The sequence below is a fragment of the Panthera uncia genome (assembly GCF_023721935.1).
Source record: "Panthera uncia isolate 11264 chromosome C1 unlocalized genomic scaffold, Puncia_PCG_1.0 HiC_scaffold_3, whole genome shotgun sequence".
Lineage (NCBI taxonomy): Eukaryota > Metazoa > Chordata > Mammalia > Carnivora > Felidae > Panthera > Panthera uncia.
Genome location: NW_026057584.1, coordinates 42,497,982 through 42,525,451, shown reverse-complemented (window position 1 = coordinate 42,525,451; position 27,470 = coordinate 42,497,982). Strand labels below are relative to the sequence as shown.

The 27,470-nt window shown below is 43.0% G+C and overlaps 1 protein-coding gene and 1 long non-coding RNA gene across 2 annotated transcripts in view; one reads left to right on the top strand and one right to left on the bottom strand.

The window, feature by feature from the left end:
* LOC125911352 (uncharacterized) overlaps positions 1-15,097 on the top strand; it is a 64,681-nt gene extending 49,584 nt beyond the window's left edge. The window contains exons 3-4 of the long non-coding RNA XR_007454322.1: positions 13,649-13,769; positions 13,951-15,097. This is a non-coding gene — a long non-coding RNA (uncharacterized LOC125911352). The remainder of the gene's footprint in view (positions 1-13,648; positions 13,770-13,950) is intronic.
* On the bottom strand, positions 8,945-21,056 carry CAVIN2 (caveolae associated protein 2). Its single transcript, XM_049615235.1, has 2 exons — positions 20,258-21,056; positions 8,945-10,203 (listed from the first exon to the last, which is right to left on the bottom strand). Exons 1-2 carry the CDS (start codon positions 20,738-20,740, stop codon positions 9,409-9,411), a joined length of 1,278 nt encoding a protein of 425 aa, XP_049471192.1. The 5' UTR covers positions 20,741-21,056; the 3' UTR covers positions 8,945-9,408.
* Positions 21,057-27,470: the final 6,414 nt, after the last annotated feature.

Sequence of the window (27,470 nt, the reverse complement as noted above, 5' to 3'; positions counted from 1 at the left end):
GAAGGAGGGGCAGGAGGTGGAGGAGAAGTGGAAGGAGAGGGGGAGAAGAAGAACAAAAGGATGAAGTCAGAGATTCAAAGGACATGAAGGACTGAATGTGCCATTGCTGGCTTGAAGATGGGGGGACTACATGGTAAGGGATGTGGCCTCTAGGAGCTGAGAGCAATCCTTGATTGATAGCCAGCAGATTTTCCCCAGAACCTCCAGACAGGGACTCAGCTGATACCTTGATTTTAGCCTTGGATACACTAAGCATAGAACTCAGCCATACAGTGCTGGGTTTCTGACCTGCGGGACCGTGAGCTAATGAATGGGTGCTGTTAAATGCTGCTAAGTTTGTGGTCATTTATTACATGGTGACAAAAACCTGTTAGTTTTCTGTAATGTTTTTAAGAAAATGAACCGTTACCTCGGAGGTTATCTGGCCCCTAGGCTTGTGGGCCATTTTTTCCCTGCTTAATTATATTTTTAATTAAATAAAGAAACTTAATAAATGCTATTAAAAACCCCAACCCTTATTGTAAGGATAACATGTGCTTTTTAAGTTGCACGTTAAGTTACTGTACCTAAGTCAAAGCTTCTCATTGATTTTCATCGTATTTTTTATTTATTCATCCCTGCTTCATCCTAGAAAAGATATTATGTAACATTATACATTAGTAATGTGTTTTCAGGAGGAAAAATTCCCTAAATTAAACAAACAAAACCAAAACCAAAACCAATTTGGTTTTGGCCAGACAGTGGCTAAGCAAACCGTTTATTGCGGGGCGCGCTGGGGCAGGAGGGGGAGAGCATGTCTGTTGGGTTTGTTCCCATCTATTTAGTGAGCCCAGGGCCTCTCACAGGGGTTAGCACAGTGTGTGTTCAATATTTACTTGTTAATCAAAACAAATGAATGTGCTTGCTGTCAATGTTGCATTTTAAAGGCTATAGATTTTCTTCCACTCAGTTTCCCCTCTACCATTTTGTTTTGTACTTTAGAGCGGAGAAATCCCCATTCCCGTGTATTCTTTCAGTCCATACCATCCACAGTTTAGCTTCCTTCCATCTCTATCCCGGACATTTATGATACGTTAGCCAGCCAAGCTACCGTATCTCCATTTGCTATCTTGAGTGACCAATTCTCAAATAACAATTTCTTTAAGGCTGAAGATTTATTTTTCTCTCCAATTATTGGTTCCCTCTTGCTTTGCTACTTACTGTAAGTTCACATTCTTTATCTCAGTGCTTTCCCCTTTCTCAATAGACAAAGACTCTTCTCTTATTCTTTTCTCGTATCCATGGACCCAGCACGTGGCCTGGCATATATAGATGCCCAATAAATGCATTATGTTAATGAAACAAGATGATTATTTTTTTCCCCAAATTTTTATTTAAATTCTAATTAGCTAACATAAGGTGAAATATTGCCTTTCGGGAGTAGAATTCAGTGATTCATTACTTATATGCAACACCCAGTGCTCATCATTACAAGTGCCCTCCTTAGTACCCATCACCCATCTAGCCCATCCCCCACCCAGTTTCCTCCATCAACTCTCAGTTTGTTCTCTATCTTTAAGAGTCTCTTATGGTTTGTTTCCTTCTGTCTTTTTGTTTTCCGTCTCCCATATGTTCATCTATTTTGTTTCTTAAATTCCACACATGAGTGAAATCATACGGTATTTATCTTCCTCAGACTGACTTATTTTGTTTAGCATAATACACTCTATTATATATATATTGTATATGTGTATATACATATTGTATATGTATATGTGTATATATACACATTATATGTGTATATATATGTGTGTGTTGTGTGTATATATATACATATATATATACACACAACACACACACATACACACACACACACAGCATATCTTCTTTACCCTTTCATTAGTCGATGGACATTTGGGCTTTTTCCATAGTTTGGCTATTGTTGATAGTGCTGCTACAAACATTAGGGTAAATGTACCCCTTCAAATCTGTATGTTTGTATCCTTTGGGTAAAGACCTAGTAGCTCAATTGCTGGGTTGTAGGCTGGTTCTACTTTAACTTTTTGAGGAACCTCCATACTGGTTTCCAGAATGGCTGCAGCAGTTTGTATTCCAACCAAGAGTACAAGAGGGTTCCCCTTTCTCCACGCTCTCACCAACACCTGTTGTTTCTTGTGTTGTTAATTTTAGTCATTCTAACAAGTGTGAGGTAGTATCTCATTGTGGTTTTGATTTGTATTTCCCTGATGATGAGTGATATTGAGCATTTTTTCATATTAGCCACCTGGATGTCTTCTTTGAAAAGTATCTATTCAGGTCTTCTGCCCATTTCTTCACTTGATTTTTTGTTTTTTGGATGTTGAGTTTGATGACTTCTTTATTGATTTTGGGTACTAAACCTTTATAAGATACAGCATTTACAAATATCTTCTATTCCATAGGCAGCCATTTAGTTTTGTTTATTTTTTCCTTTGCTTTTATCTTGATAAAGTCCCAATAGTTCACGTTTGCTTTTTGTTTCCCTGCCTCCAGAGATGTGTCTAGTAAGAAGTTGCTATGGCTATGGTCAAAGTTGTTGCTTATGTTCTCCTCTAGGATTTTGTTGGTTTCCTGTTGGCTTAGGTCTTTCATCTGTTTTGAGTTTATTTTTGTTTATGGCATCAGAAACTGGTCCAGTTTCATTCTTCTGCATGTCGCTGTCCAGTTTTCCCAACACCATTTGTTGAAGAGACTGTCTTTTTTTCCATTGGGTATTCTTTCCTGCTTTGTCGAAGATTAGTTGACCACATAGCTGTGGGTCCATTTCTGAGTTCTCTGTTCTGTTCCATTGATCTATATGTCTGTTTCTGTGCCAATACCATACTGTCTTGGTGATTACAGCTTTGTAGTATAGCTTGAAGTCTGGAATTGTGACGCTTTCCTTTCATTTTCAAGATTGCTTTGGATACTTGGGGTCTTTTGTGGTTCCATACAAATTTTAGGATTTTTTTTTCTAGTTCTGGGAAAAATGCTGGTGGTATTTTGATAGGGATTGCATTAAATATGTAGATTGCTTTGGGTAGTATAGACACTTTAACAATGTTTGTCCTTCCAATCCAGGAGAATGGAATATTTTCCCATTTTTTTGTGTGTCCTCTTCAATTTCCTTCATAAGTTTTCTATAGTTTTCAGAGTACAGATATTTTACCCCTTTGGTTAGGTTTATTCCTAGGTATCTTATAGTTTTTGATGCAATTGTCAATGGGATCAATTCCTTGATTTCTTTTTCTACTGCTTCATTATTGATGTATAGAAATGCAACAGATTTCTGTACGTTAATTTTATATAATTAGTTTTAAATGTTTCTTTTAGAAAAAAAAAACCTCCCTGTGGTTATTGGATAATTCAGATCTAACGGTTTTTATTAAATTTCTGAAAATATAGCTACCTGGTAGCTGGGAAGCATCTTTTGATGTCTGACAATAAAAAGAGTGATGGTAGGAAAAAGGAGAACTGTAGATCATAGTGAAATTACACCCAATATCCAGCAGTCTCCCTTTCTCTGGTTAATTTCAGGGGCAACCCCATAAACTAAGATATTGCTCTCCCCCATCCATCCTGGAAGGGGGCTTTTTTATGTAGCAATTTGAAATTATTGATTTAAAGTCCTTAGGAAATTTTATTTTTCAAATAAGGGCACACTCACCAGAATACACTGTTTTTCTCCGCATGTCACTGAGGTTTCGGAGATAATTAGCATGCAGTGGACCTCAGGGAACACAGCTAATGCCTCTGCTTTCTCAGAGCTTCAAGTGGTTACAAGCAGGTTTCTCCTTAACAAAGGACGTCTTGCCCCTTGTGCTAAATCTGTTCCAGTTTTTACCCCCAACCCTGAGCTCTGAAGGCTGAGTTTAGAATCCAAAAAGATTGAGCCCTGTTTTTTTTCCCTTTAGTACCTCATTACTGGCAACAAAGCGTTGAAGAATCGGGGTGTGGGCTGGCAATTTTGCCATGATGTTTGGCATTGCAGGGTGCAAACTTGCCTTTTGTCACCTGCAGAAAGTTCGGGTTATTGACAGGAGTAGGTATTCTTTAAATGGAACTTAGAAATGGGATACTCATATCCTATGCTTATTTTACCAAAAATACTAAACCCGTTAGACACCCAAGAGGTCTGCAGGTAGCCCACAGGTAGCTAGCAACTCGGAGAACAAGAAGTGGTGCTTTCCCATTAGAGAACGTATAGCCATCTTTCAGTGTGATTGGCGACTGTCTCCTTGTTACATTAACTACGCAGCATCGGGGCGATCTTTCCACACACTCACTAGGAAGCCAGAAAACACTCCTTACATGTTCTGGCGAGGTGATTTTTGTGTTTTGTATTTCCCTAAGAAGGTTTTTGTGCTTCTTCTCGAGGCAAATCCAATCCAGTTACTACTAGCTTTCTATTCTGTGTGTGCCTCAGGACAGGGACAGGAGTCGGGCACATAGAGTGTCTCTCTGTGGGGCAGGAGTCAGAAACTGATGGTCTGTGTCTACACTGCATCCAGGCAGCGGACAGTCGTGACTGGCTCGCACGATACTTAAAATGATTTGAGCTAGTTGCCAACAGTGAAAAGCCAGCAGGTTTTCATGATAAAAGGATAGCAGAATTTGGGCCTTTCTTGACTGCCTCTGGACATACGATAAGGGTGCCCCATCATGCCCACAGGTGACAAGTTTGCCTCAACTGGTGCCACCACCTTGAACCATTTTACTCATGCGTGAGCCCCATGGGCATTTGAGTTTGTGCCCACTTTCAAAGCCATTGGAAGAAGCTCCCGCCTGCAGCATACATCTTGGTGACTGAGAGCTGGCCTGGGGGGTTTTCCTTGTTTGCTTGCCCGCAGAAATGGAGACGCCAACATTTGTGTGGCCTAGCTCCTGTTTTCCTCAAGAAGATGATTTTGTAGGTGTTATATTCAGAGGCTAGGTTTCTATGTCCTCAAGATTCACCCTATTTCTTGAACCTCCACACTCCCCCAACGCCCCATGCTGATCGGATATTTGCTCATTTCTTCAGCCTATGAGAGGATGTGTCCAGGCAGGGACGATGCTAGCAATTTCTCTAGCCGGGCACAGGGATACGACTGCTTTTACTTAAAGATTTTGAGGCAGACTTGTTGTGCCGTCTTTGAATAAGCTGATTCCAGTACCTATCTTTGTTGACAGCTTGCCCTTATTAAACCATGCCCAAAGTGAGCCTTGCGGCTACTGACAATGGTCGATACCAAGGAGCTTAGGAGCCCCTCTGTGGCCTCAGCAGACCTGAATAATAGTCTCTCCACAGCTCCCCGGGAACCGGGAGCTGTTTTTTCCTTAGCCTCGGAATGACAATCACCAAAATCATTTATAAAGTGCAGCTGTACCTGATGCCGTATAAGGGACGATAAATGAAGTTAATACTATACCATCTGAGCGCTTGTAAAGTGATTCATAATTAAGCACAGTTGGGTGATATCGTTAGGCATCTGTCTTGGCAGCAGCATAGATTTCAGACTGGGGTGAAGCACCGATTCTGACATTCAGAAGTTACATAAACTTGCACAAGTCTTTTAATTTTGTGAACTTCAAAGGAAAAATAAATTCTTACACGAGTGAGAACTTAGGGCTGTTACGGACTCTGGAGATCCCCCCTCCCTCCATCTTACTCGTTGGAGTAAATTAAATTGAAGAGTTTCAGCTGCAAAAAAAAAAAAAAAACAACAACAAAAAAAAAAACCAAACCAACGGTACCGTCCTAATAGGATTTGTGTGATTAAATGAGAGGGTGCTTGTGCTCAGCATGTGGTCGGGGCACAGCACTGCTGACCCCACGAGTACCTAGCCTGGCATTAAAGTGAGCTGGTAGAAATGTTGGCTCCCTCTCCCTGATGCTTGTGCCTTACTGCTTTGGACACTAAGAGTTGTAGCAAATAGTTGCATTGCCCAGTATGTATTTAATGAATCAACCTTACGGTGCAAAGTCTTGACAGGGATGAATGTCAAGTTGTTTTGCTAAAAGTGTGGCTTCTTAATTGGGGCAGTTTGTGTGAAGAATTAAAAATAATTGTAGTTTCGAATACTGCAGGATGATGCGGTGGTTAAAACAAAAATAAGAAGGATGCATCTTAAGGATGTAATAATGTAATAATGTGAGTTACTGCCTGTTCTCTTTAGGAATGAGTTCCTGGCTGCACAAGTCTTTATCTGGATGCCCAGATGGGGCAGAATACAAAGGTCACAATGCCAGTGTCTTCGGAAACTTGCTCTGCAGTGTCACAGCCTTGGTTTTTAGAAAAAGATTCGTGGTTGCTATGGAACTGTTAATAATGATTGCTACCTGTACCTCGATCCCTCAGACTCCCAGTCTCCAACATAAAATCATTTAGACCTGGGCTGTAGGGCAGTAAACAAACTTTCAAGCAAGAATTAACTGGGCTTGGGCATTCGTGTCTTAATGCAGGAAATGACTTTCATTATAACCTTTACTTACACTAGGAGCTTGGCTATATTGAAGGAGCCCCTAGTCTCTTGATAGTGGACTCAAACGCACAAGCAGTGCCAAAACCAGGAGCATTTTGGGTTATCACACAATGCATGTGAAAAGTTTTTATTTTGTGCACAACTGGCCTCAGTGTGGGTCTTTTCACGTATAAGATGAAATTCAGCCATGTACTAGATGCCTAAGTGGAAAGAGGAAAATATTCCTGTTGGAATATATATGTCTGTATATTTTAAAAATAAAATCTTGTAGTAAAGTGACATCTTTGCTATATCTCTGTGAGATTTGTGATCCATGTAATAGACGCTTCTTACTCCTGAATTATATTTCTGAGATATGGATCTCAGTGCTTATTAATGCATAACCAATCTTTGGGGGAAAACTAATCCAGCTCTTGAGCTCCAGGCACATAAAGTTAGGGATGGGTTATTGGGTGGGTGGAAAGAAGACATATCGAATTTGGGGACTTTTTAGCCTCACCGGTATGCAAATAATTCAACAATAATTCAGAATAAATAGCTTCCATTTCCTCAACTGCTGCTTCCTCTAATCCCTATAGTATGTGTTTTCCAACAATGATCTGGCCTCATTCACTGCTTTATTGCTTAGAATCGTAATGCTTTGAATTTGGAACACAGAATAAACGTTTGTCAGTAAAATCTAAAAAGATTTAAGGGTAGCTTTTCACTGACATGCAGATAGTTTATAGGAACAAATGGCAGCAGCATTTTTGGAAAGGAGATGTAAACATCACATTAGCCCTGGATCCCCCAACTCTGACTGCAAGAAGTGACAGTAACTTCATAAAGGTTAAACAGGCATGTTTAGGTCCCGGAGTGAAATTAAGTCTTCTACCCAGTCCACGGTTCTGCCGAAGACAAAGGTTTATCTGTGTGAATAAACTGAATGCACAGTTCAATAAACTCATGTTTGCAGGGCTACTTAAGGTATTATAAGATCTGGTACCAAACAATAAAAATGCAGATGGAACTATCAAATTTATCAAGCTGCCGCAATAAATTCAGATGCTCTCCAGAGCTGGCAAGGTGATGTCAAGAAAGTTAAACTTGAAGAACGAGACCTGGATTTCTAAATGAGATCAGGGGGAAAAGAAAGCAGAGTTAATAGGGGACATCAAGACAGAGACAATCGACATCACAGCTACGTTTGGAGGAGAGTTTACAAATCAATTCTTTCTGCTTGTTCTAAAATTGCTCTGCCGAAAAAACGGACATCGTTACACACTTTTCATGCTCTGGTTTATTTAGTCTTCTTTAACACAGCCATCGTTAGTTCAACAATCTAATGTTTGAGGTACATTACGGCAAATAGGGACACAGCTGTATAGGTTAGGCTATCAATACCTTGAGCCTGTTTTTTCCTTTTAGGAAACAAAGCATTGTTTGTTAATACTGTCTTGGGTTACTTATATTTGTCAGGTTACTTATAGTGAGTGGTACACACTAAAGGTAGGGAATTTGTTCCCTGGCACAATTGCCTCTACACTATAATTTAGTCGTGTTCTCAAAACATTAGCATTCTGTAATCAAAAATAGAGAAAGCAATGTTTTAGTATAACATTAGACCGGAGTAAAAATTATCCCGGCCGAATAAGGGTGCACAGATACATAAACACTAGCATGCTTTTGGAAGAATCCTATTAATATTCTGTGAAATTAATATATAAATAAAATATGACCTAGAATGAAATTACCATCATATACAAAAGGAAAAACAACCCTTCCCTTCTCAAACCTGTTGCTTTTAACATCTTACACACCTACATTACATCATTTGGAGTGTAAAGGTCATTTTAAATTTGGAAAGCATGAAAGAGTCGTCTGATCGAACTCCCTACAAAAGCCAGTACATATTAATTTCAGAGATTTACGTTCGTTCCGGTGTTAAAGACACGGCATCCTTTTAAACGTCCTTGGTGAAAGATCTGTAATGTCTTTTATTTATTAAGCAAAATGCAGCTTTAACACAGTAAACTATATTTTTATATTATTTGAAAATATTAGAAGATAAAAATATTGTGAAGATATAACATGTTGTTCAAGGACATACGAAACTCTTTAGAATTGTTATTTAAGGAAAAGAGTACTTGAGTTAATACAGTAAATATTTTACTTCTAAGCACATGGCTTTTCTAGGCCTTCATTCTCTTTGGCATTCCTTCTTTCCCGTTTCTCTTATTTTCCAACTTCTCCCTCTTAGTTGTCTTTTTCTGATAGTCCTGACTTTCCTAGATCTTACTTGATTAGCTGAATATTACAGTCTTTCAATGTTTTCATTTGAAGTTAAAACATTGGTTTCTATTAAGTGAATAAGCGACCAGACTGTCTCTTCTACCTCTTTTAAAAAGTGTGTGTTTTTTTCTTATAATATAAAGTAGGTATGTCCTACTTTAGGACATTAGAGCTTAAATACATATGTATATTATATATCATTAGACATTAGAGCTTAAATACATATGTATATTATATATCGCACACTCGAAATACAATAATTAGCTTCACAGAGTTCAGTGGAAATTCAATATAGCACTGGTACACTATTCGGCAAGCCTATGGAATGACAAGAAATGAAACCCATCTCATGACTAGTATCTCAAGTAGCCTCTGGTTTTTCTAACTAAGCCAAAGTGGTCAGCGTTTTGCAGCTGCCCCTTCTCTTCTTCCATGCCATCTTGGAGAAATTCTACAAAAATAGAACCGAAGAACAAGTTGGAAGCGACGCTCCTGACAGGTCGCCTTCATAGTAGATCTTGGTCCGTCTGTGCGCTGCTCCTATGGAGTGAGTGAGGGCTGCTTGGACAACAACACGGTAGTGAGTGGGTAGTGCGGACACGTGCAGGGCTTTGTTTCCAGACTCTGGTTACCCGCCGGAACGGAAGCACAGGCCGGGCCCGGCAGGCTGCGCGTTTAGGCGGTCTGGTCCACCTGGAGCACGGCAGGCTGGCCCGGGCTTGCATCCGACTGCTCTGCATCCTCAGAGGTCAGCAGGTAGCCTCCCTCGTAGCGAACCTTCTGCGCTTGTTCCAGGGCCACCGACTCCTCCTCTTCATCTTCCACGATTGTCAAGTCGATGTTGCTATCCCTGCCCGAGTTACTCCCTCTGGAGGCCTCCCTCTCTGCATCCTCCTCCTTGCTCTTGCCTTCCACCAGGGCACCGGTGAGGGACGCTTCAGAAAGACCCTCTGCAAACGAGCTCTCCTCGTGGTCATCTGGCATCTGCTCGCTGCTAGGCGTGTCTTCTGACTTGGTCTCGTTTTCTGCAGGGCCTTCTCCCTCTCGGACTTTCTTCCGGCCAAAAGTGAGGGGAGAAACCTTGAAGGGGGAGCTTTTCCCTGAGGATATTTTCTGGTGATTGGAAGTGAGAGATTTCTTAATCTTCTCTCTCCTCTCTACAGACACGATCTTTGTCCCCAGCTTGTTCATTTTTTTCTCGATGTTCTGGCGAGAAAACGCTTTCTTGAGGCTATCTACTTTCCGGAGGCTGGATCTTTTTATTTTCTCTGCCCTGCTTTCTTCCATCTTTTCCTCTGCACTGTCTTCCAGGGTCTCCTCATCGTGGGGCAATTCATCATCTGATGAGAGGTCCACCGTGTGCAAGGTTTCCTCCAAGGACTTGTTTTCATCAGCAAGCTCCTCCTTCTCTTCCGCTGGGCTGGAAACTGGCTCTTTCACAAACACACTGGCAGGGATCTCATTTTCTTCCTGAAAAGATGGACAATGTAGATAGATTTCATGTTAATAACAGATGTTACAAACGGTCCTGAGCTGCTGTCATTTGCAGTGTGTATCTTTCTGGCACATGGGGATCACAGAAACCACACGTTTGTGGCTTCAGTTTTCTAGAATATGAAGAGTGAATTCTAAACTGGTCAAGTCATTCCCCCGAGGCTGGATAAGGGCAAGGGATGCTTATTGGGAATATTATGAGGGCAGATGACAAGGGCTCTATCAGTGACGGGCAGGGGAGGAAGTGGGTTGTGGCTCTGACAGACCAGGAAGTTGCCTAGATAAAGGAGCTAAAGTAAGTTACTGTGAACCCAAGAGGCCTCTGTCTCCCATCTTCCTTTAAGGTCAGGTGGCTCTGCTCCTGCCAAAATCCCACTGGAGGTGGAGTTAGAAGATAAAAGATGGGGGCAAAGGAGAGAGCTGGGAAGTCCTCGAGAGTCAGGCACCATGTAAAGCCTTGATCAGGTTTCCTCCCCCGCTAGGAATCAGAAGGAAAAGTGTGGTCAACCTTGGTATCTATTCAGAAGTGCACACTAATTTTTCTGATGACATGATTTTAGAGTAAGAGAAGGCAGGGCCAGCCTCACTGGGGGCCCACCCATGAAGCCCTGCGGTTCAGGATATCCTATGTGGGCATTAATAAGGACAGGACGCATACCATGGCCATTCTTAGAGGAGCAAGGGAGGTCTCTGAAGCAGCTTATCAAGGCTCTCTTGTTAAACAGGGCTTCCTTGGACAAGAATACTTAGATCCCCCACCTAGAGCTAAGAGTGAGGACAGAAGCTCAGGAATCTGTCCCTTTCCCTGCACTATTCCCAGCATACCTCTTCCCTCAGTTTGTGGACACAGAGGCAAAGGTCTGACCCTCTCTGTGTCTCAGGGAGCAGAGCCTGAGAACTGGCCTCCAGAGTTCAAGGGCAATGGTGTTCCACTTCTTCTAAGCGGGTGGATTTGCTTTCAGGTAGCTTGGGTCACACAGAACAGCAATCCCTTTCTTTTTAATTTTAATTTTTAATTTTTTTTACTGTGTATTTATTTTTGAGAGAGAGAGAAAGAGAGAATGTGAGCAGGGGAGGGGCAGAGACAGAGGGAGACACAGAATCTGAAGCAGGCTCCAGGCTCTGAGCTGTCAGAACAGAACCCCACGTGGGGCTCGAACTCATGAGCTGTGAGATCGTGACCTGAGCCAAAGTTGGACACTTAACTGACTGAGCCACCCAGGGGCCCAAGGAATCCCTTTCTTTTTTAAAATTTTTCTTTGAATATTGGAAAATGAGAGCTGGCCAGCAAGGTGTCTTCACATTTTCATCGAAAGAACCAGCACAGTGGAAAGAACGTGTAACAGAAGCCTGAGTCTCAGTCTTTACTGTACTGCTGAGTGCCTGTGTGGCTTTCAGCAAATTATTTGATCTCCTTGGGTCTCAGTTTCTCCCAAATATGAACAAGAGGACTTGACCTCGATTAGCAACTTTCAAACCACACTCCCAGGGACACTCGGGGTTCTGTAGGAATGCCAAGGTGGGCCAGGCTTCAGAGCCCCACTTCCTCTTTAGCTTCAACCTTACCAGATTATACGGTGGACTGCCCAGTAAATTCCCAGTTTGAAACATAACTGGATTTTGTGCATTTACAAGTCTATCTGGGATCTAGACTTCAGGTGAGGTTCATGTTAACAGTAAGAATTTCCCTTCTTTTAATTGATCGAAAAGTCAATGACATTGGGGTTAGGGTCAAACACATATTCTAAGAGCGTACCTGCATATTTTTTAACTTTTTGCCTATAGAAACTAAATGAACAAAGTTTTGATACAGAGAAACCTAGAAGTCCCTCTCCTTATTAACCACTGAACGGAATAGTTACGCTATTCTGGAAAAAATACAGCCCCGTGTCTCCCTCTTTTGCACATACACTCATACCACAGTCCATTCCATAAATTGGTTAGAAACAAGGGATAAAATCTTGGATAGAGGTTAATAGAAAATCTGGTTATATAGAACCTTTGTTAGAGTAAAGAAATCACAGATTCTGTTTCCCAAAGCCCTCTCCACAACCACCCATTTTTAATGTCATAAAGACGGTCAGGAACATAGTACGACGGACCAAGTAAAAAAAATCGGAAAGAAACATGGCATTCCCACGAGTCATTTATGACCTCGACTTTTCCAGAGAGCAACTTTCCCATGTTTCAAGTCTCAACTTGCCTCTATCTTGCTGGCACGTACTCCCCATGAGGGTGGCAATTTGGGTCTCTTGTTCACTGTTGTGCCCCCGTCACAATAGTTCCTGGCAGCTCAACAGCTATTTATTGAATGAACACATGGTGGTTAAGGTGGCTTTCTAAGAAAGCCTTGAGAGAGTGGCCGGAATAGAAATTGCCCCTCCGCTGGGTAGGCCTGAGGACTACAAAAGAACGGGTTTCGCTCTTCTAAGGAAGTTCGGTGACTGCTGCCACTGAGAAATGAGAACCGAGGCCTAAGGGACGCTGCGGTTTCCGTTTCTAAGGAAGGAGGTTATTCTCAGTGGATGAGCATTACTGACAGGGAGGCTGACTACAGCAACAGCTAAGGCCCTGATGCTTGGTCCAGAAGCAAAATTACTCCTGGGGTTTGACAAAAGGCTTGGGAGGGTTTGACAGGAGCTGCCTACAGGAAAGGAAGAAACTAAGAACTCAGTGAAAAGTTAAGTCCTCAGTGAAGGAAGCAGAAATTCAGGGGAAACTACAAAAATAAGCCTTGGTTCCCAGAGAAAAGGTACAACTCGTATGCCTTAATCTCTCCGGGTAATCACAGGAATACCCTGCTAACGTCCCTTTCTTCAGCCTTAACAAAAAGGTAGACATATTGACTGTGCTTCCGAAAGAATTCAGCAATCCTGCGTTTTTTTTCTTAAATGTAAAGTCTGTTATTACAAAAGCACAGCTACTGTTGAGCGGGAGACTCCTGTCCCTCTCTCTCGGCACATGTCCGTCAAGGACAGGTTTGAGGACAGCGCGCTGTCAGGGGAGGCAGCGGCCTTGTGTGGTAGATACCACACGCGTGAGGGCAGCTGAGGGACGGTGGGAAACCACCGAACTCTTCTATCCAACGCCTGGGACGTTTACACGAGGGCTCTCAATGCCGGCTGTGAAAATAAACCCAGTGGGAACAGACACAATCCAGACGAGCTGGCTGTGTCTTTACAAAAGTGGGAACGAGTGAGATATCTCTTTTTTTGGCTAACTGCTTTATGCTTCTGCTGTCATTTTAATTGCTCGAGCAGTTCGTTGTGTTCTGTCTACTGGACAGCGTCTATTTTGTGGCTGCTCATGGCATCCAGTCTGAGGGCAAGCCCCTTCCTGTCACACAGGAATGGTGGATGTCTAAGCACACGGAGGCCTTACCTTTCCTCTCTGTTTTTTTGTTTTGTTTTGTTTTGTTTAGAAGCAACAAAATACCGACACCCTTCAAAAATCTCCATTTTTGTTTCAACTGAACGTACGCGTCGTGTCGGGCTACAACGTAAGCGCTTTGCTGGCGGATATTCAACTGGCATGTCATGGCGGTACGTCCTCTATACCAACACGGTCCACAGGCACCCAATCTGACCTGTGCATGTGCCCTGCTCAGTCCTCTCACACAGGCCTCATGGAAACGCTTGAGACTTCACCTGTCTACGGGGAAAGGGACACTTCTGCCCGCTTCAGCCTCCCGTCGTAATGGTTCTGATCTGCTTTCTCTTACAGATTCCAATCTTGACAGCTCTTTCAAGGGGGAGGATTAACTCTACGTCCTCCATTCTATCACCGCTTACCTGGGCTAGTGACTCATAGATCTGCTTAGGGCCTGTGACTCCCTAACAGGGCACCAAGAATCCCTCGTGGGCTGGCGCTGACTTCTGGGGCCCTTCTACCCGGCAGAGGCCCCCCAGAAGCAGCTGACAGTTTGCTCTACAGATTTATTTTCCAAAAGATACTCGGCCTGCCACTGACACAGCTGCTCTGGGTTCTGACCTTTCACAAGAACCCTTAGGAGTTTTTCAAAGGAAGGGAGAATTAAACGGCACACTTCAAACCTATATGAATGATGTGCTTGCAGCACTAAAGAGAAAAGGAAGGAAAGAACTCTCCAGAAGTGGCGTTTTTCCTTACACTTCAGCTTGTTTGCTATTTCTATTGATTCTCGTGAACTGGCTGTCCCAGTCGCGCATGTAGATACCAGCACAGAGAAGCCTGCCAACACGCTGAGCACTTCTTGTGTTGGAGTTCGCGGAAGCAAATCTTTGCACATATATAGATGCATACGCTTTAAAGGAGATTCTATGACTCGCGTTAGAAAAGGAAGCCGACCGTAAAAGCTTGACTAAGGGGAGAGAAGCCAGCAGTGTGTTCTTGGGTCACAGACTTATCATCCCTGTTGTTAGACTAAAAGAGCGAAGCCTGTCATAGACCCAGAGGGATGTGGTGGCATCCTGGAGGGATAGGAGGACCATAAATTTGTGTCCACGGGATGCTTTATCCAATAATCTCTAAATACTAGTTATTAAAATGGAACTATGCCCACCTGACATTCTGATTTATAGGTCTCTTTTACACACTGATGGTTTTCTCCAATTTGTGTTTCTGAGGTATAGATTGCCAAGTGGATAAAGCCATTGATTAGAACTGCACCCCTAAGGCAGCTGTCGGTAGAATCAGCAAGTCATAAGAATAAAATGCATTAGTTATAATCCCTGAGCAGTCTTTCACATTGTGGAGGATTTAAAAGTTTCATTATTTTTCAGTGTTACCAAGGGTTCAATTCTTTTTTAAGATCACACCGGTTAGGTATTCTTTGCTACCCACAAAAAAAAAAAAGCAAAAAAACACCAAACAAAAACCAAAACAAAACAAATCATTCTGAATTATTTAAAAGCTGACGCAGAAAACCCAGTAAGCATGAACTTTGCCATAGTGGGAATACAGTGTTTGTTTTTACTCATTTTACAGTTCAACTCTATAATTCCTATTATTAATAAAATGAAACCTTGCTAGTCACTTTCTCTGGGCGTCTGTTTCTTTGATATAAAATGAAGTTAAGCTAAATGATTATTAAGGTACTTTCCAGCTCCAAGATATTTGATTTTGTGATATTAATGTAAATCCCATGAACAATAACTAAAAAATCGTAGACGCGATCTCCTAAAGCACTAACACCAAACATGCTTTGTTTCGTACAAGGATTCAAACCACAGGACCTGAGCTGCACCGGACAATGCTTTTCACTCAATTCCAACAGACACAGATTTGCAAAACAAGGGAAGGGGCCACATTTACCTGGAAGGACTGCATCTGACAAACAGTCCAGTTTTTTAACAAATGAGAAAAAGTAAGGATTCTTTTGAAGAAACAATAATCAGTTATTCACTTAACAGGCCCGAGGCTGCGCTGACATTCAATAAGTGTAAATAATAACAATAAGAGCAAGTATTTGGTCTCAGAAACTAAAAGGGCACTGGATAAGGAGCGCATCAAAACCGATATCCCATTATGGGAACATTAATCAATGGGACATGAACATGGCGAGTTGTCATATTAAGGTGTCTTTGATTTCCTATGTTGCCATTTCTTCTACGTCTGTAATAATTTAACAGTTTTCAGAGCAGTGGTTTTGGATAGAGAAAGTACAGTCTTTAAAAAAAAATCAACTTGAAAATAGTCTGAAGATGTTATACTTTTAGCACTGTTCTAAAATTCTGATCTCATTGAAGGAAGCCAAATGATGACTATTTGAACACATTTATAGGCCTGATTCTCTACGAATGTATCCACAGCAAACACCCAACCTCTACTCTTTTCACCCAATTTCACAATTTTATGTGGACGAAAGTGTAAGCTGTCCAGGCGGAGTCTCATTTTGTTCCCTGGATTTGAAGCCATTTCCACATCGCTTTTTCGGGATAATCATTACTAGAACCTTAAGGCATAGGTGGGCGCCACACCCTCAGGGCCAGTTAGCTGTGAAACGCTAGGCTCATGAATCAACGGAGAAAATTTCCTTTTGATGGTAAATGCACTGATTTTCTGCGTAAACTCTATTTTTAGTTAAAGATAGCCATGCTTACGGGCAAAGCATGAGTCTTGTTAGTTTTTAGCATTTGCTTTTTGATCACCAACCCCTTTCAGTCTTATGTCATTTACACTGGGTCCTGTCACAGTATTTTGAGTTCAAACATTGATCTTAGGCTATCCTAAAAACTATATATAAAAAGAAAACCTGCTAAGTTTAACAAGGATTTTACAATTTGCTTCATCACTCAAAGGGAGGTGACTATTCTCGAGTTTTAGGTGCCAGTGGCTATAATTTGAAGTAACTGCTAAAGGTAGGAGGGGCTTTAAAGCCACAACAACCTTGTAAGTTCAGCACACATTGAAATACATAAATAGCACATTTTAAATAGGACAAATTAAGGACAAAAGTTGGAATTAAAAATAAAATGCGAACGTTGAAGTGTCTAGTAGACAAACCAACCGAGCAACCAACAACCAAAAAGCACCTGCAGATTCTGGAGGACACGACAGGACCTTACAAACTGGAAACCTCATCTTCTAAACATGACAGTGCTACATCTGCCCAGGTGACAGATTTGCTTTCCTCACTTTCTCGTCTTAAAATTTTTCACATAGGGGCGCCTGGGTGGCTCAGTTGGTTCAGCGTCTGACTTCGGCTCAGGTCACGATCTCACGGTTCGTGGGTTCGAGCCCCGCATTTGGGGTCACTGCTATCAGCAGAGAGCCTGCTTCAGATCCTCTGTCCCCCCCTCTCTCTCTGTGCCCCTTCCCTATTTGCACTCTCGCTGTCTCTAAAAAATAAATACACATTAAGAACATAAAATTTTCACACCCATTTTTTTGTCTTGAATTAGAAAACCAATGAATTTAGAAGAGGAAAGTCTGGCATAGGATTCAAGGGGATTGAAAACAACAAATGACCTATGGAGTGGCAACTCGTGTATCCTCTGCCTTCTTACTCTCTCACCCACCCGCTCTCAGCCACACAGTAAAGCCTGCCACTAGAAGGGGCTATTTTGGGTAGGCCCTTTGGGCAGAGTCCTTTGCTCTCATGGTGTATCGGGGATATAATATTGATTTCGACATGGTAGTTGCCATATGATGTATGGCAGGGAATGGAAGAGAGCGTGTGTGCGCGTGCGCGGGTATGTAGCTTTTAATGAGTCCCATCTAAAAAGCATAGGCCTGGCTGTTGTCAGATCTCGAGTAGGGTGGGGTCAGTTTTCACTCAGCAGCCATGTTTCTAAATAAGCTAAAGTATAACCTTCACTGTGTAAATGCATGTCAGATCCACCCAGGAATAGCTTCCATTCCTTGAGTTCTTACACCATGTAACTCACTAACCATTTTAAACAGGTTATTGCATTTATTCCTCACCCTGTGAGAGATACAAAGGGAAAAGCATCCATGTTTAAGAGCATGGAATCAATTATATGTGAGTTCAAATCCCCGCCTCACTGCTTGACGTTACTAAATAACTTCAAACAAGATATAGATACCTTCGAATTGCAGCCTCCTCATCTGTAAGTTGAGGGCAAATGAGAGAATGCACAGAAGGATACTTAGAGCATGCAGGGCTTACTAAAAGAGCTGACAAATGTTTTGCTCCTATTCATATCCTCAGTGTACAGATGAGAAAACAGAAGCTTGGAGAAGCTGCAAAATGTGCACAAGATCACATAGTTGGCAAGCGGTGAAACTAGCATTTGAACCAGTGTCTATGTGACAAAATAGATCTTCTCAACCCCAACCCCTCGACTGGAGCACTCTCCAGCACAAGTTAGTATTCCATCCACTGGCATGACTGCTACCCTGCGAGCCCCTACTTTAAGAGAAAGAACAACGCTCCATGAAGAGACTGCACCCACATTTGTTTTTGCAAAATAACCACCTTACGATGTCTTGAGAGTTGAGATTTCTAATATCCTTCAGGCTACGAAAGGATCTTACATGGCTTAAGAAAGCTCCAGTTCCTTGCCTTTAGGTCCTTGCTTCCTGACCTGCTCTTTAAAAAAAAAAAAAAAAAAAAAAAAAAAAAAAGGTCCTTGGGGGCGGCTTGTTAAGAGGCGCAGAATGGAGCCTGAATATGTTGCTTTGGATCCTCTTAGCTTCCACCTTGGTCTTGCGCACCCCTGTTTCACCTTTTACTCACTCTATGGAGAATTCCGACCACTTCTGGCTGCAATTTCACACCTGTCAATCCAATGTGACAAAAGAGGAGACCGGGGTATGGCTCAACAGCAGCCTGAGTCTTTAAGTTCCCCACCTGTTGTTTTTTTCAAATGTCAGATTTACAATTCTCTTGAATTTTTACTCACATATCTCTTCCGTCCCTGCCTCCAACAACTACAGAACATCCGCGGCAAAATGAAACATAAACCGATCCCGACAAATTATGATCTTCCTCTACTAGATACTTCTTCCTCCCTTAACTAAGGATAGAGGACAAGAGATAATCTCCCTGATTCATACTGGAGGGAGGAAAATTTCCTTTGATGACTCAGATTTAAACATGTCTGCACATGTTTGGTTTTGTTTGGAGATCAGTATTTAATTTAGAAATGCCTTGAGAGCTGAGATTTCTAATATCTTTTAGGCTAATAAAGTAAAGGATCTTATATGGCTTAAGAAAGGCGCAGTCACCGTATCTCTTTTCAGTTCATCTGGTGCATGAAAAGCTATTCCATTTGCATTAAAGGCTAAAAAATGTCTGGGCTGCAAAAGCCTGCAAGGTATAGGAGGACATCAGCTGCCTGAAGCTTTACATCAAGTGCAATTTGGGGAGGACAAAAAAACAGCCAGATGAGTCTTTCCTTTTAAGGAGGGAAAGAGGCTTAGGTTCTAACTTGGCGGAGCAGATTCATTTAGAAAAAAGAAGGCTCCCTCGGCTTAAATTCCAATTTCTAAATCTCCCTTGGGAGATGAAGGCTCTTCTTGTGTGCCTTTCACAATCAAACAGTTGGTTATAGCCTCTCCCCTCCATGGCTTTGAAATCCTCTCCTATTCACATGGTCACAAGGAGACAGCCCTAGGGCAGGCATGGCAATTGCTTCCTGGGCTCTGTGTTGGCTGCGTTCCATTGGGCGGAAGGACTTCCAGCCTTGGGCAGGGCTACCCTTGGATTCACAAATGCCCACCACTTGGCAGAACAACAGCCCCACGCAACCTCCCTGTCCCCAGATACCCTCTTGCTACATTAACTGCATCATTGATGCATTAAAAAAAATTAAGTGGCCTTTTTATTCTAAGGCAACCATCGGAAAGAGAAAATATTCGAGACTAGCCTTTGCAACTAAAACTGATAACACTGCTTTTATTTTACAGTTGTGGCTTCTCTGAGCAATAAGAAGCATACCTCTTGTATCTGTAAAGAGTTATGCTCTGTATTTTTAGTGCATTATTTGCCAGAAAATAACAAAGATTGCTTTGGTGACAAGAATCTTAAAGGAAGAGACTAGTTCAATTCTAATGCAATCAGTCTTCAGTACTTGGTTAGCTTCTCAAACATTCGCAGCCTTTAGACAAAGAGAGAAGCAGTCATGAATTTGACTTCTTGATTAAAAAAAAAAAATCAGATGATTATCTCATTTCCACAAAGAGTTAATCAACAGGCACTGAATTAATATGCCCTGTCCAGCTAACAGCTGCAGTCAGAGCCCCAAGTTCATAATGCAAGGAGACACATGAATCTGACTCGGGTGCACGCACCTGCTCACCGTCCCAACCTGTATGGAGTGCGTCCAGGTGCTCCCTAACAAATGAGCCTGGCGTACTAACCTCCGGGGCAACTGCCTTGAGTTTAGGCTGCCGTGACCTGAGAAATTCCCACCCCCGGGTGCGGAGGTCACACTCCTGCTGAAGGCGGATGGGGACAACGCCTGGTGTGTGTGGGATCCCTGACAGGCAGGACAGATGTAGAAGTGGCTGTGAGAGCCAGGCTGACTGAGACCACGAAGGCTGAGGAATCCCAGCTGGGCGGGAGGAGGAGGAGGGGGGCACTGACCTGGAAGATGAGCACTTTGAAATGGTTGCGCCTGAGGAGCTGGGCGTGGTTGTTCTCCAGCCGCTTCACCTGCGCGCTCTGCCTGTCCATGCGCTCCTTGACCGCGCGAGTGTGGGCGCTGACCTTGCGGGACTTCTCCAGCAGCTTGCTCACCGTGTTGCTGGTGGAGGCCTGGTATTTGGAGAGCTTGGTGAGGTCGTTCTGGATGCCCTTCACGGAGCCCTCTAGGCTGATCTGCCGCTGCTCCATATTGTGCTGGTTCTCCTGCACGGCATCCAGCATGTTCACCAGCTTGTCCAGGAGCGTGAGCACCGTGACGGCGTTCACCTGCGAGTTGTCCCGGATGGCCTCCTCCGCGCTCCCCAGGTTCAGGCTGGGGCTCGGCGTGGAAGAGGGCGCGAGGCTGGGGCTGGCTGGCTTCTCCTGCCACACGGCAGACCCCGGGTGCTGAAACTTCTCAGCTTGGGCGGCGTCCTCCCCCATGGCTGGACAGGTGGGAACGTTCTTCTCCGGCAAGAAGGACGGCAGCGAGCGGGCAGAAAGAGGCCTGCTGGCTTGAGCTCAGAGCACCGCTCTCCAGGACTGGCAGAGGTTCAGACAGGCAACAACTGGCTCCACTGATCAGGGGAACTGCATTCCAGCTGCTCTTAAAAGCCCTACTCCACCCAGTGGGAGGCGAAGGTTACAGAACTGAGAACCACTCAGGGTTCAGAAGCAGGCGCACACTTCCTAACCGCGTTCTCCTCGGCACGGGGCACTTTCCTGCAGGTTTAGCTTTTCTTTCCTACTCTTCTATCCCTTTATGAAAGAAGTTCAAGGCCATGTTTCAATCATGACTTCATCTAGAGGCGGAGAAAAACATGCTAATTTGGCTCAGCTCCACAGCCTCCAATTGGCTAGAGCCAGTAAACTTTTCTCTGGCTGCTTTGCTACAGATGAAACACTGCTTCGTGTGCGTGTGTGTGTGTGTGTGTGTGTGTGTGTTCCTGCATACAAGTTATTGTAACGGAAAGTATTGTTTGCACTTGCCCTAGAAGGACTGGTGGGCTGCAGAAGGAATGGTGTCCTACGGGGAGGGGCCAAGTTTAAAAGGTACTTGCAGACAAGCTTGCACTGTTAATTTTTAATTTTCAGGTGGATGGAAGTAACCCTGATAAGAGCAAGGAAAGTAGCCCAATTCTTATGACTCTTGCGGTTGGGGGTGCAAAATAAGTTGCAAGTGCCTGAACTTAAGGAATATTAAAATATGTCATGCTGTTACCGAAGGTTATCATGTAGTAGAAGGTGAATTTTTGAATGACTAGGGTTTTTTTTAAAATTTTTTAACGTTTTTATTTATTTTTGAGACAGAGAGAGACAGAGCATGAATGGGGGAGGGGCAGAGAGAGAGACACACACAGAATTGGAAGCAGGCTCCAGGCTCTGAGCCATCAGCCCAGAGCCCGACGCGGGGCTCGAACTCACAGACTGTGAGATCGTGACCTGAGCCGAAGTCGGACGCTTAACCGACTGAGCCACCCAGGTGCCCCTTGAATGACTAGTTTTTAAAACACAGAGTTTCTTTGGAGAAGTAAAATTGCAAAAGGAAAAACAAACAAACAAGCCAAAGTATGGTCTCTTTAAGAACCTACCATGCCAATTTGGTTTAGCTAATTCTGGATCTGCACTGAGAGATTTTCTCAAATACCTATCTGTGCAAGTCACTTATTGACACGTGCCCAGAAGTGCAACGTCGGGCAGCTTGAGTTGGAGTTTCTGAAGTGCTTCTAATGTTTGACATTTCCAAATTCCTGTTCAGTCAAGTGGCACACCTGTTCTGAAACATGGCCCTCCTCAGCTGAGCCCTTGGGACGTGGGGCTTATTTCCTAAAACGACTTTACATGCTTGAATTGGTTTTAAATGTATCCAGCCTTTGAAAGTGCTTTCAGCAGGAAGTTTGTAATAGGCCTTCTATGAACAGTTTTGAGAGGAACAAATGCCAGCTCATACTGGGTCAGGGATTGATAATGGAAAAGTGCTGTTCTTTGGTGGCAAAATCTACAGGTCAGCCAATCAATCGGCAGGTCATTTGTCATCACATTTATTGAATTTTTGAGTCCCCGCTATCTGCTTAGTTCTAGGTTTGATGAACTATCCAGGGGACATTAGTAAAGCATTCTCTAAGACTACATCTGCTAGTTAGGGAGATGAAGATATTTACAGAGACCCCAATTTCCTCAGATAATCGGTACCCCAAATCCACTTTTAAAATTGGGACAATAAGAGGCGCCTGCGTGGCTCAGTCAGTTAAGCGTCCGACTTTGGCTCAGGTCAAGATTTCAAGGTCCGTGAGTTCGAGCCTCTCATCGGGCTCTGTGACGACAGCTCGGAGCCTGGAGCCTGCTTCCAATTCTGTGCCTCCCTCTCTCTCTGCTCCTCCCTCGCTCATGCTCTGTCCCTCTCTGTCTCAGAAATAAATAAACATTAAAAAAATTTTTTTTTAAATGTTGACTTTGAGAAGCATGATTTTCTAACAAAATTATACAGTATCATGATACAATGTCCCTTCCCATTTGACTTCTGTGGACAAATATAAAAAGGGTCATTATTGCAAAAATATTTGAGGGCTTCATCAGTTTTCCGAGAGCCTCTCTTAAATTTTGACATTCAAAACACTCCCTTTTGAAGCACTTATTGTTTCATCATCTGCATGGATTTTGTTTCTTCTTCTTTAAATGTGAACTATTTCCAGCTGCAGACTCTCGTTTGTCAGAGGAGTTGTCCATGATTCAGGGGTTTCTTTAACATTACCCTCATCAACTTCGTGATTTCTTACGTATTCTGAAAGATTTTCAGTTTCACATTATAATCACTTTGCCCTGATTTTGCATTGATTTGCATTGATTTTGCACTGCATTGTTAGACATGGTGTCATCAGTTAGATGAGTGGAAACACTAGACACATGAAGTTGAGGTGGGGAGAGGAGAGAGGCTCCTTGTTAGATAGGAAGAAAGGTTTGCATGTGGACTTACTTTTTTAAAAGTAATTTTGCATAACACAAGTAACATAACAGTTGTCTATTGCTATGTAACAAACCAGCCTGAAATTCAGTGGCTGAAAACGACAATTGACTTTTATGTCCTCGTGGTTCTGTGATTGATGTGGCAGGGCACAGTTAGAATGGGTCATCTGGTTAGACACGCTCGTTCACCTGTAATGGATCCCAGGATGGTCTCAGTCACATGTCTGACTCCTTAGCTGGGTTGACTAGAATGCTGGGATTTCTCTCTCCTCCATCTTTCAGCCTCCAGGGACTCTCCCTCTAGTCTCTCTAGTAGGGAAGCCAAACTTGTTTACATGGTGCCTCAGGATTCCCAGGGAGTGGAAGCAAAATCTTCAGGACCTCTCAAGGCTAGGTTGTGGAACTCTTCCCTTGTCATTTCTACCGCATTCTATTGGTCCAAGTAGGTAGGTCACAGACCAAGCTCAGATTCAAGGAGATAGGAAATAGACACCCCCTCTCTATGAGAGGAGCAGCAGAGGCCCAGGATAAAGGCTAAGCCTCATGGGACAGATTGTTGTAGCCATCTTTGGAAACAATCCACCTCAACAAGAATACATTCTTCTTTCAAAATTCTGTTATGAGTAAAGCTGAGGGCCCTTTCCATCACCATTTTCATCCCATTCGCTTTCACCTCTTATCAGAAGTAATCATCTTTATGGATTTGGAGTATATCTTTTGGAAATTATATTTATATGTGATCACAAGTGAATAGTTTTATGTTGTGATGTAATTTGCTTTCTCGTACAACTTTATAAGCAATGGCGACTATGAGGAGCTGTGTAATGGGGACCTGTCCTGTGCAAAATGGCATGGAAGTACATAATGACTTTGACACAAATTCTAAGGGCATCAAAAGTTTGTACAAGGGAAAAACAAAGGCAATAAAGGAAAGCACTGGTGATAGGTTAGAATTTGAGGTAACCCTGAGTAGCCACACTCACCGTTTAGTTGACCTAAGTTAAGCCCTATTTCTGTCTGGGAGAAAATAGTGACATTTAGCAATCAACTCTTGGAAGACATTTTTGAAAAATTAAGTCTACTCATTACATACTAATGTGTTCCTTAGAAATTAGGTATGAGACGTTAGCCTTGATAAAATGGAGGGGCGCGTGGATGGCTCAGTCAGTTAACCGTCAGACTCTTGATTTCTGCTCAGGTCATGATTTCATGGTTCCATTGGTGAGATTGAGCCCGTGTTGGGCTCAGCTCTGACAGTGCAGAGCCTGCTTGGGATTCTCTCTCTCCGCCCCTCCCCGACGTGAGCGTACACGCTCTCACTCTCAAAATAAATAAATAAACTTAAAAAAATAGACTTGATACAATGGCATATAGAAGTCTCCTAGAGGTATCTGAACATGTGAAAGGGACCTGTTTAAGAAGAATTGGTGCGACAGCAAATTAGGCAGGTAGACAAATACGGGGTATGGACATTAGGTTTGGTGCTGGAATGGGGTACTGTGAGTCACAACAGGGTATGATTAGGGATCTAAATCCTCCAACAGACTCAGTAAGGTTTGGTTAATCTTTTAGCATAAACTCTGTGCCAGAGGCAGCTCAATGGCCTTCTTGGTTGGCCTTTTCCATTTAAACTCATATGGCCTTTTCCATTTAAACTCTTAAGGCCAAGAATCCTTCATTCTTGGTCTTACTAGTGTGACAACCATAAGAGTCCGAGAATGATGATCCCACAGAAAAGAAAGCCCTTCTCCTCAATGGCTAAAGAATCTCTGATTCTTAGAGATCAGAGATTCTTTAGCCATTGAGCTAAACTCGAACTCTTTCTACCACCTACCATATACTTGTGATGTCTCCTTTATGTGGGTAGCTCCTGGCTAAGAAGCAATTCTCCATTGATCTTTTATATTTATGAATGTCTTTTGAGCAGCTATACTGACAGTCTTTTGTTCTGGACTATATTTTCAAGAATGAAGAGTGAATAACTTTGGAAAACAGAGATAGTAGCAGAGGATGGAGAAGGAGCAGAGGGTAAGATTATTTAATGTCCAGTATAATAAAGCAAGGGGTGGGCAGATTCTTGGGCAAAGGTCAGGCAGACTGTAGCTTTTTTTTTAAAGTTTATTTATTTTTTGGGGGGGGGGGTAGGAAGAGACCGAGTGCGAGAGGGGGAGGGGCAGATAGAGACACACACAGAATCCAAAGCAGGCTCCAGGCTCCGAGCTGTCAGCACAGAGCCTGATGCGGGGCTCGAACCCATGAGCAGTGAGATCATGACCTGAGCTGAAGTTGGATGCTCAGCTGACTGAGCCAGCCGGGTGCCCCAGATTGTAGCTTTTTATAAAAGATTGGAGTTTCCTAAACTTGAGGTTCTTCACATGGGCTATGAATCCATGACATGTGCAGGATCTACCGATGTGCCTCTCTGCATCACCCCCGTGTGACTTGAAGAGGGGAGGGAAAGGGAACTGATGCGAACATGACATTTATTTGCGTCCTGGGCCCTGAATAATAAAGTCTTTGTCTCTGAGCCAGGAGTCACGTACCTTCTGCCATGAGACTGTGGCAGGTTAACTTTTTTTTGGGGAAGGTGAATGATCATTTGACCATATCCGGCTTCCCTCTGCACTGCATCTTGTAGTGGGTGCAGATAAAAGCAAAGGTGTAGTTTGTAGAAGGCCTGCAGGTCCTTTTACCCTTTGCTGAGGCAATGGAGAGGAATTAAATGTTCACTTTCACTGGAAATATTAATGATGAAAAGCATAATTTTACATAACCCTAATCTCTCCCAACCAAAGTGCCCGTATAACCTATCAGTGATGTCGCTGTGAAATACAGCAACATATAAGGGAATCCTGTATAAATGAGTGATGAAGCCTAAATAATATATAACGTTGACATAAAAGGTAGATTCTACTTCACTCCCCTGAGCTGCCATTTAGGGAATGCCGCAAGTTTTGGAAATCCTGGAGGTTTTGCATTCTCAAGGCCTTCTCTGCCTCTTGGACTCCCATTTCCCAATGTGCCATTTCTGTATGACTCCATACCTGCCCGGTCATGAACCTCAGCCCTTCCCTCAGCATCACAGAACTTGCCTACACAAAGCATTCACGAGTGTAGTGAATGTTAATGCAACTTCAGGGTCCCTGTCAGGAGGATTCTGACATCTTATTGCTTCTTCTCTTCCCAGTTTTATGCCTTCCCGTTTTCTCCTTACCTCCACATTCTATTTCATGAAGGGAAATTTTACTCAAACACTGGCTCTTGGGTTTTACCCTTTACCTCAAAGAGGTATATTGTTATTATCATAAAAAATAGTTTCCTACCTTCCTGAGAAGAATTCTGGTGCCAGTTAAGATAACCAAACTTTTTTTCCCATCTTGTTTTGTTGTCAAGGTCAGAGGCAGGGGGATGCCTTAGCACATTGTTTATTCATCATTCGTTCATCCAATCGACAAATATTACTGAGTAGCAGGTAGGTACGAGGAATATAACAGCAAACAAGAGACAAGTCCCTGTTTATATGGTGCTTATGCTCTGAGGGGGGAGTGGAGACAGGTGATAAAAATACAGGGTAATGTCAGACAGTGGTAAGTACTATGATGAAAAATAAAGCAGAATGAGGGACCAGAGGGTGACAAGGGCACTACCTTAGATAGCGTGGTCAAGAAAGTCTTTGTTACAGGGTCATTCGAGCAGAGATATGTTGCGGGAATCCAGGTGAGAGGAGAGAGCCTTCTGTGTAATGTGCCATTACAGCAGTGGATGTAAGCAGAAGTGATATGGGCCATTTCCAAATGCTGCCCTTCCGAGGATTGGACGTGCGCTTCACTGATCCTTACCCCTCTTCCCCCCCGCCCCGTACTTTGCTTAGGAGGTGACAAAATTGACTTGGGGGCAGAAATGGAAATGAATGTATTGAGAATGGAAGATGGCAGCTTGTCTTGCTCTTTCTTGCTCTCTCATAGCTCTCCCCCTCCCTCTCTCCTTCTCTCTCTCTCTGCCCCTGCGCAGCTGATTAGCTTGCAAACAGAATAACGGTCAAGAGCGTGGACACTCAGACCACGCCTCCCAGGCTCAAATTCCACCAAGGTTCTGTGACTTTGGCCAAATCACGTTTCCTTCCTAGGCCTCAAGTTTTTATTATAAAATGCAAATAATAATAATTCTTATCTTAATTGTTGTAGGTTCTTATAAGGATTAAATAAGTTCA

Coding starts and splice junctions, on each gene's coding strand:
- CAVIN2 (XM_049615235.1), bottom strand. CDS start 20,740: ATGGGGGAGGACGCCGCCCAAGCTGAGAAGTTTCAGCACCCGGGGTCT. Junction 10,204..20,257: donor TCAAAGTGCTCATCTTCCAG/GTCAGTGCCCCC, acceptor CCATCTTTTCAG/GAAGAAAATGAGATCCCTGC.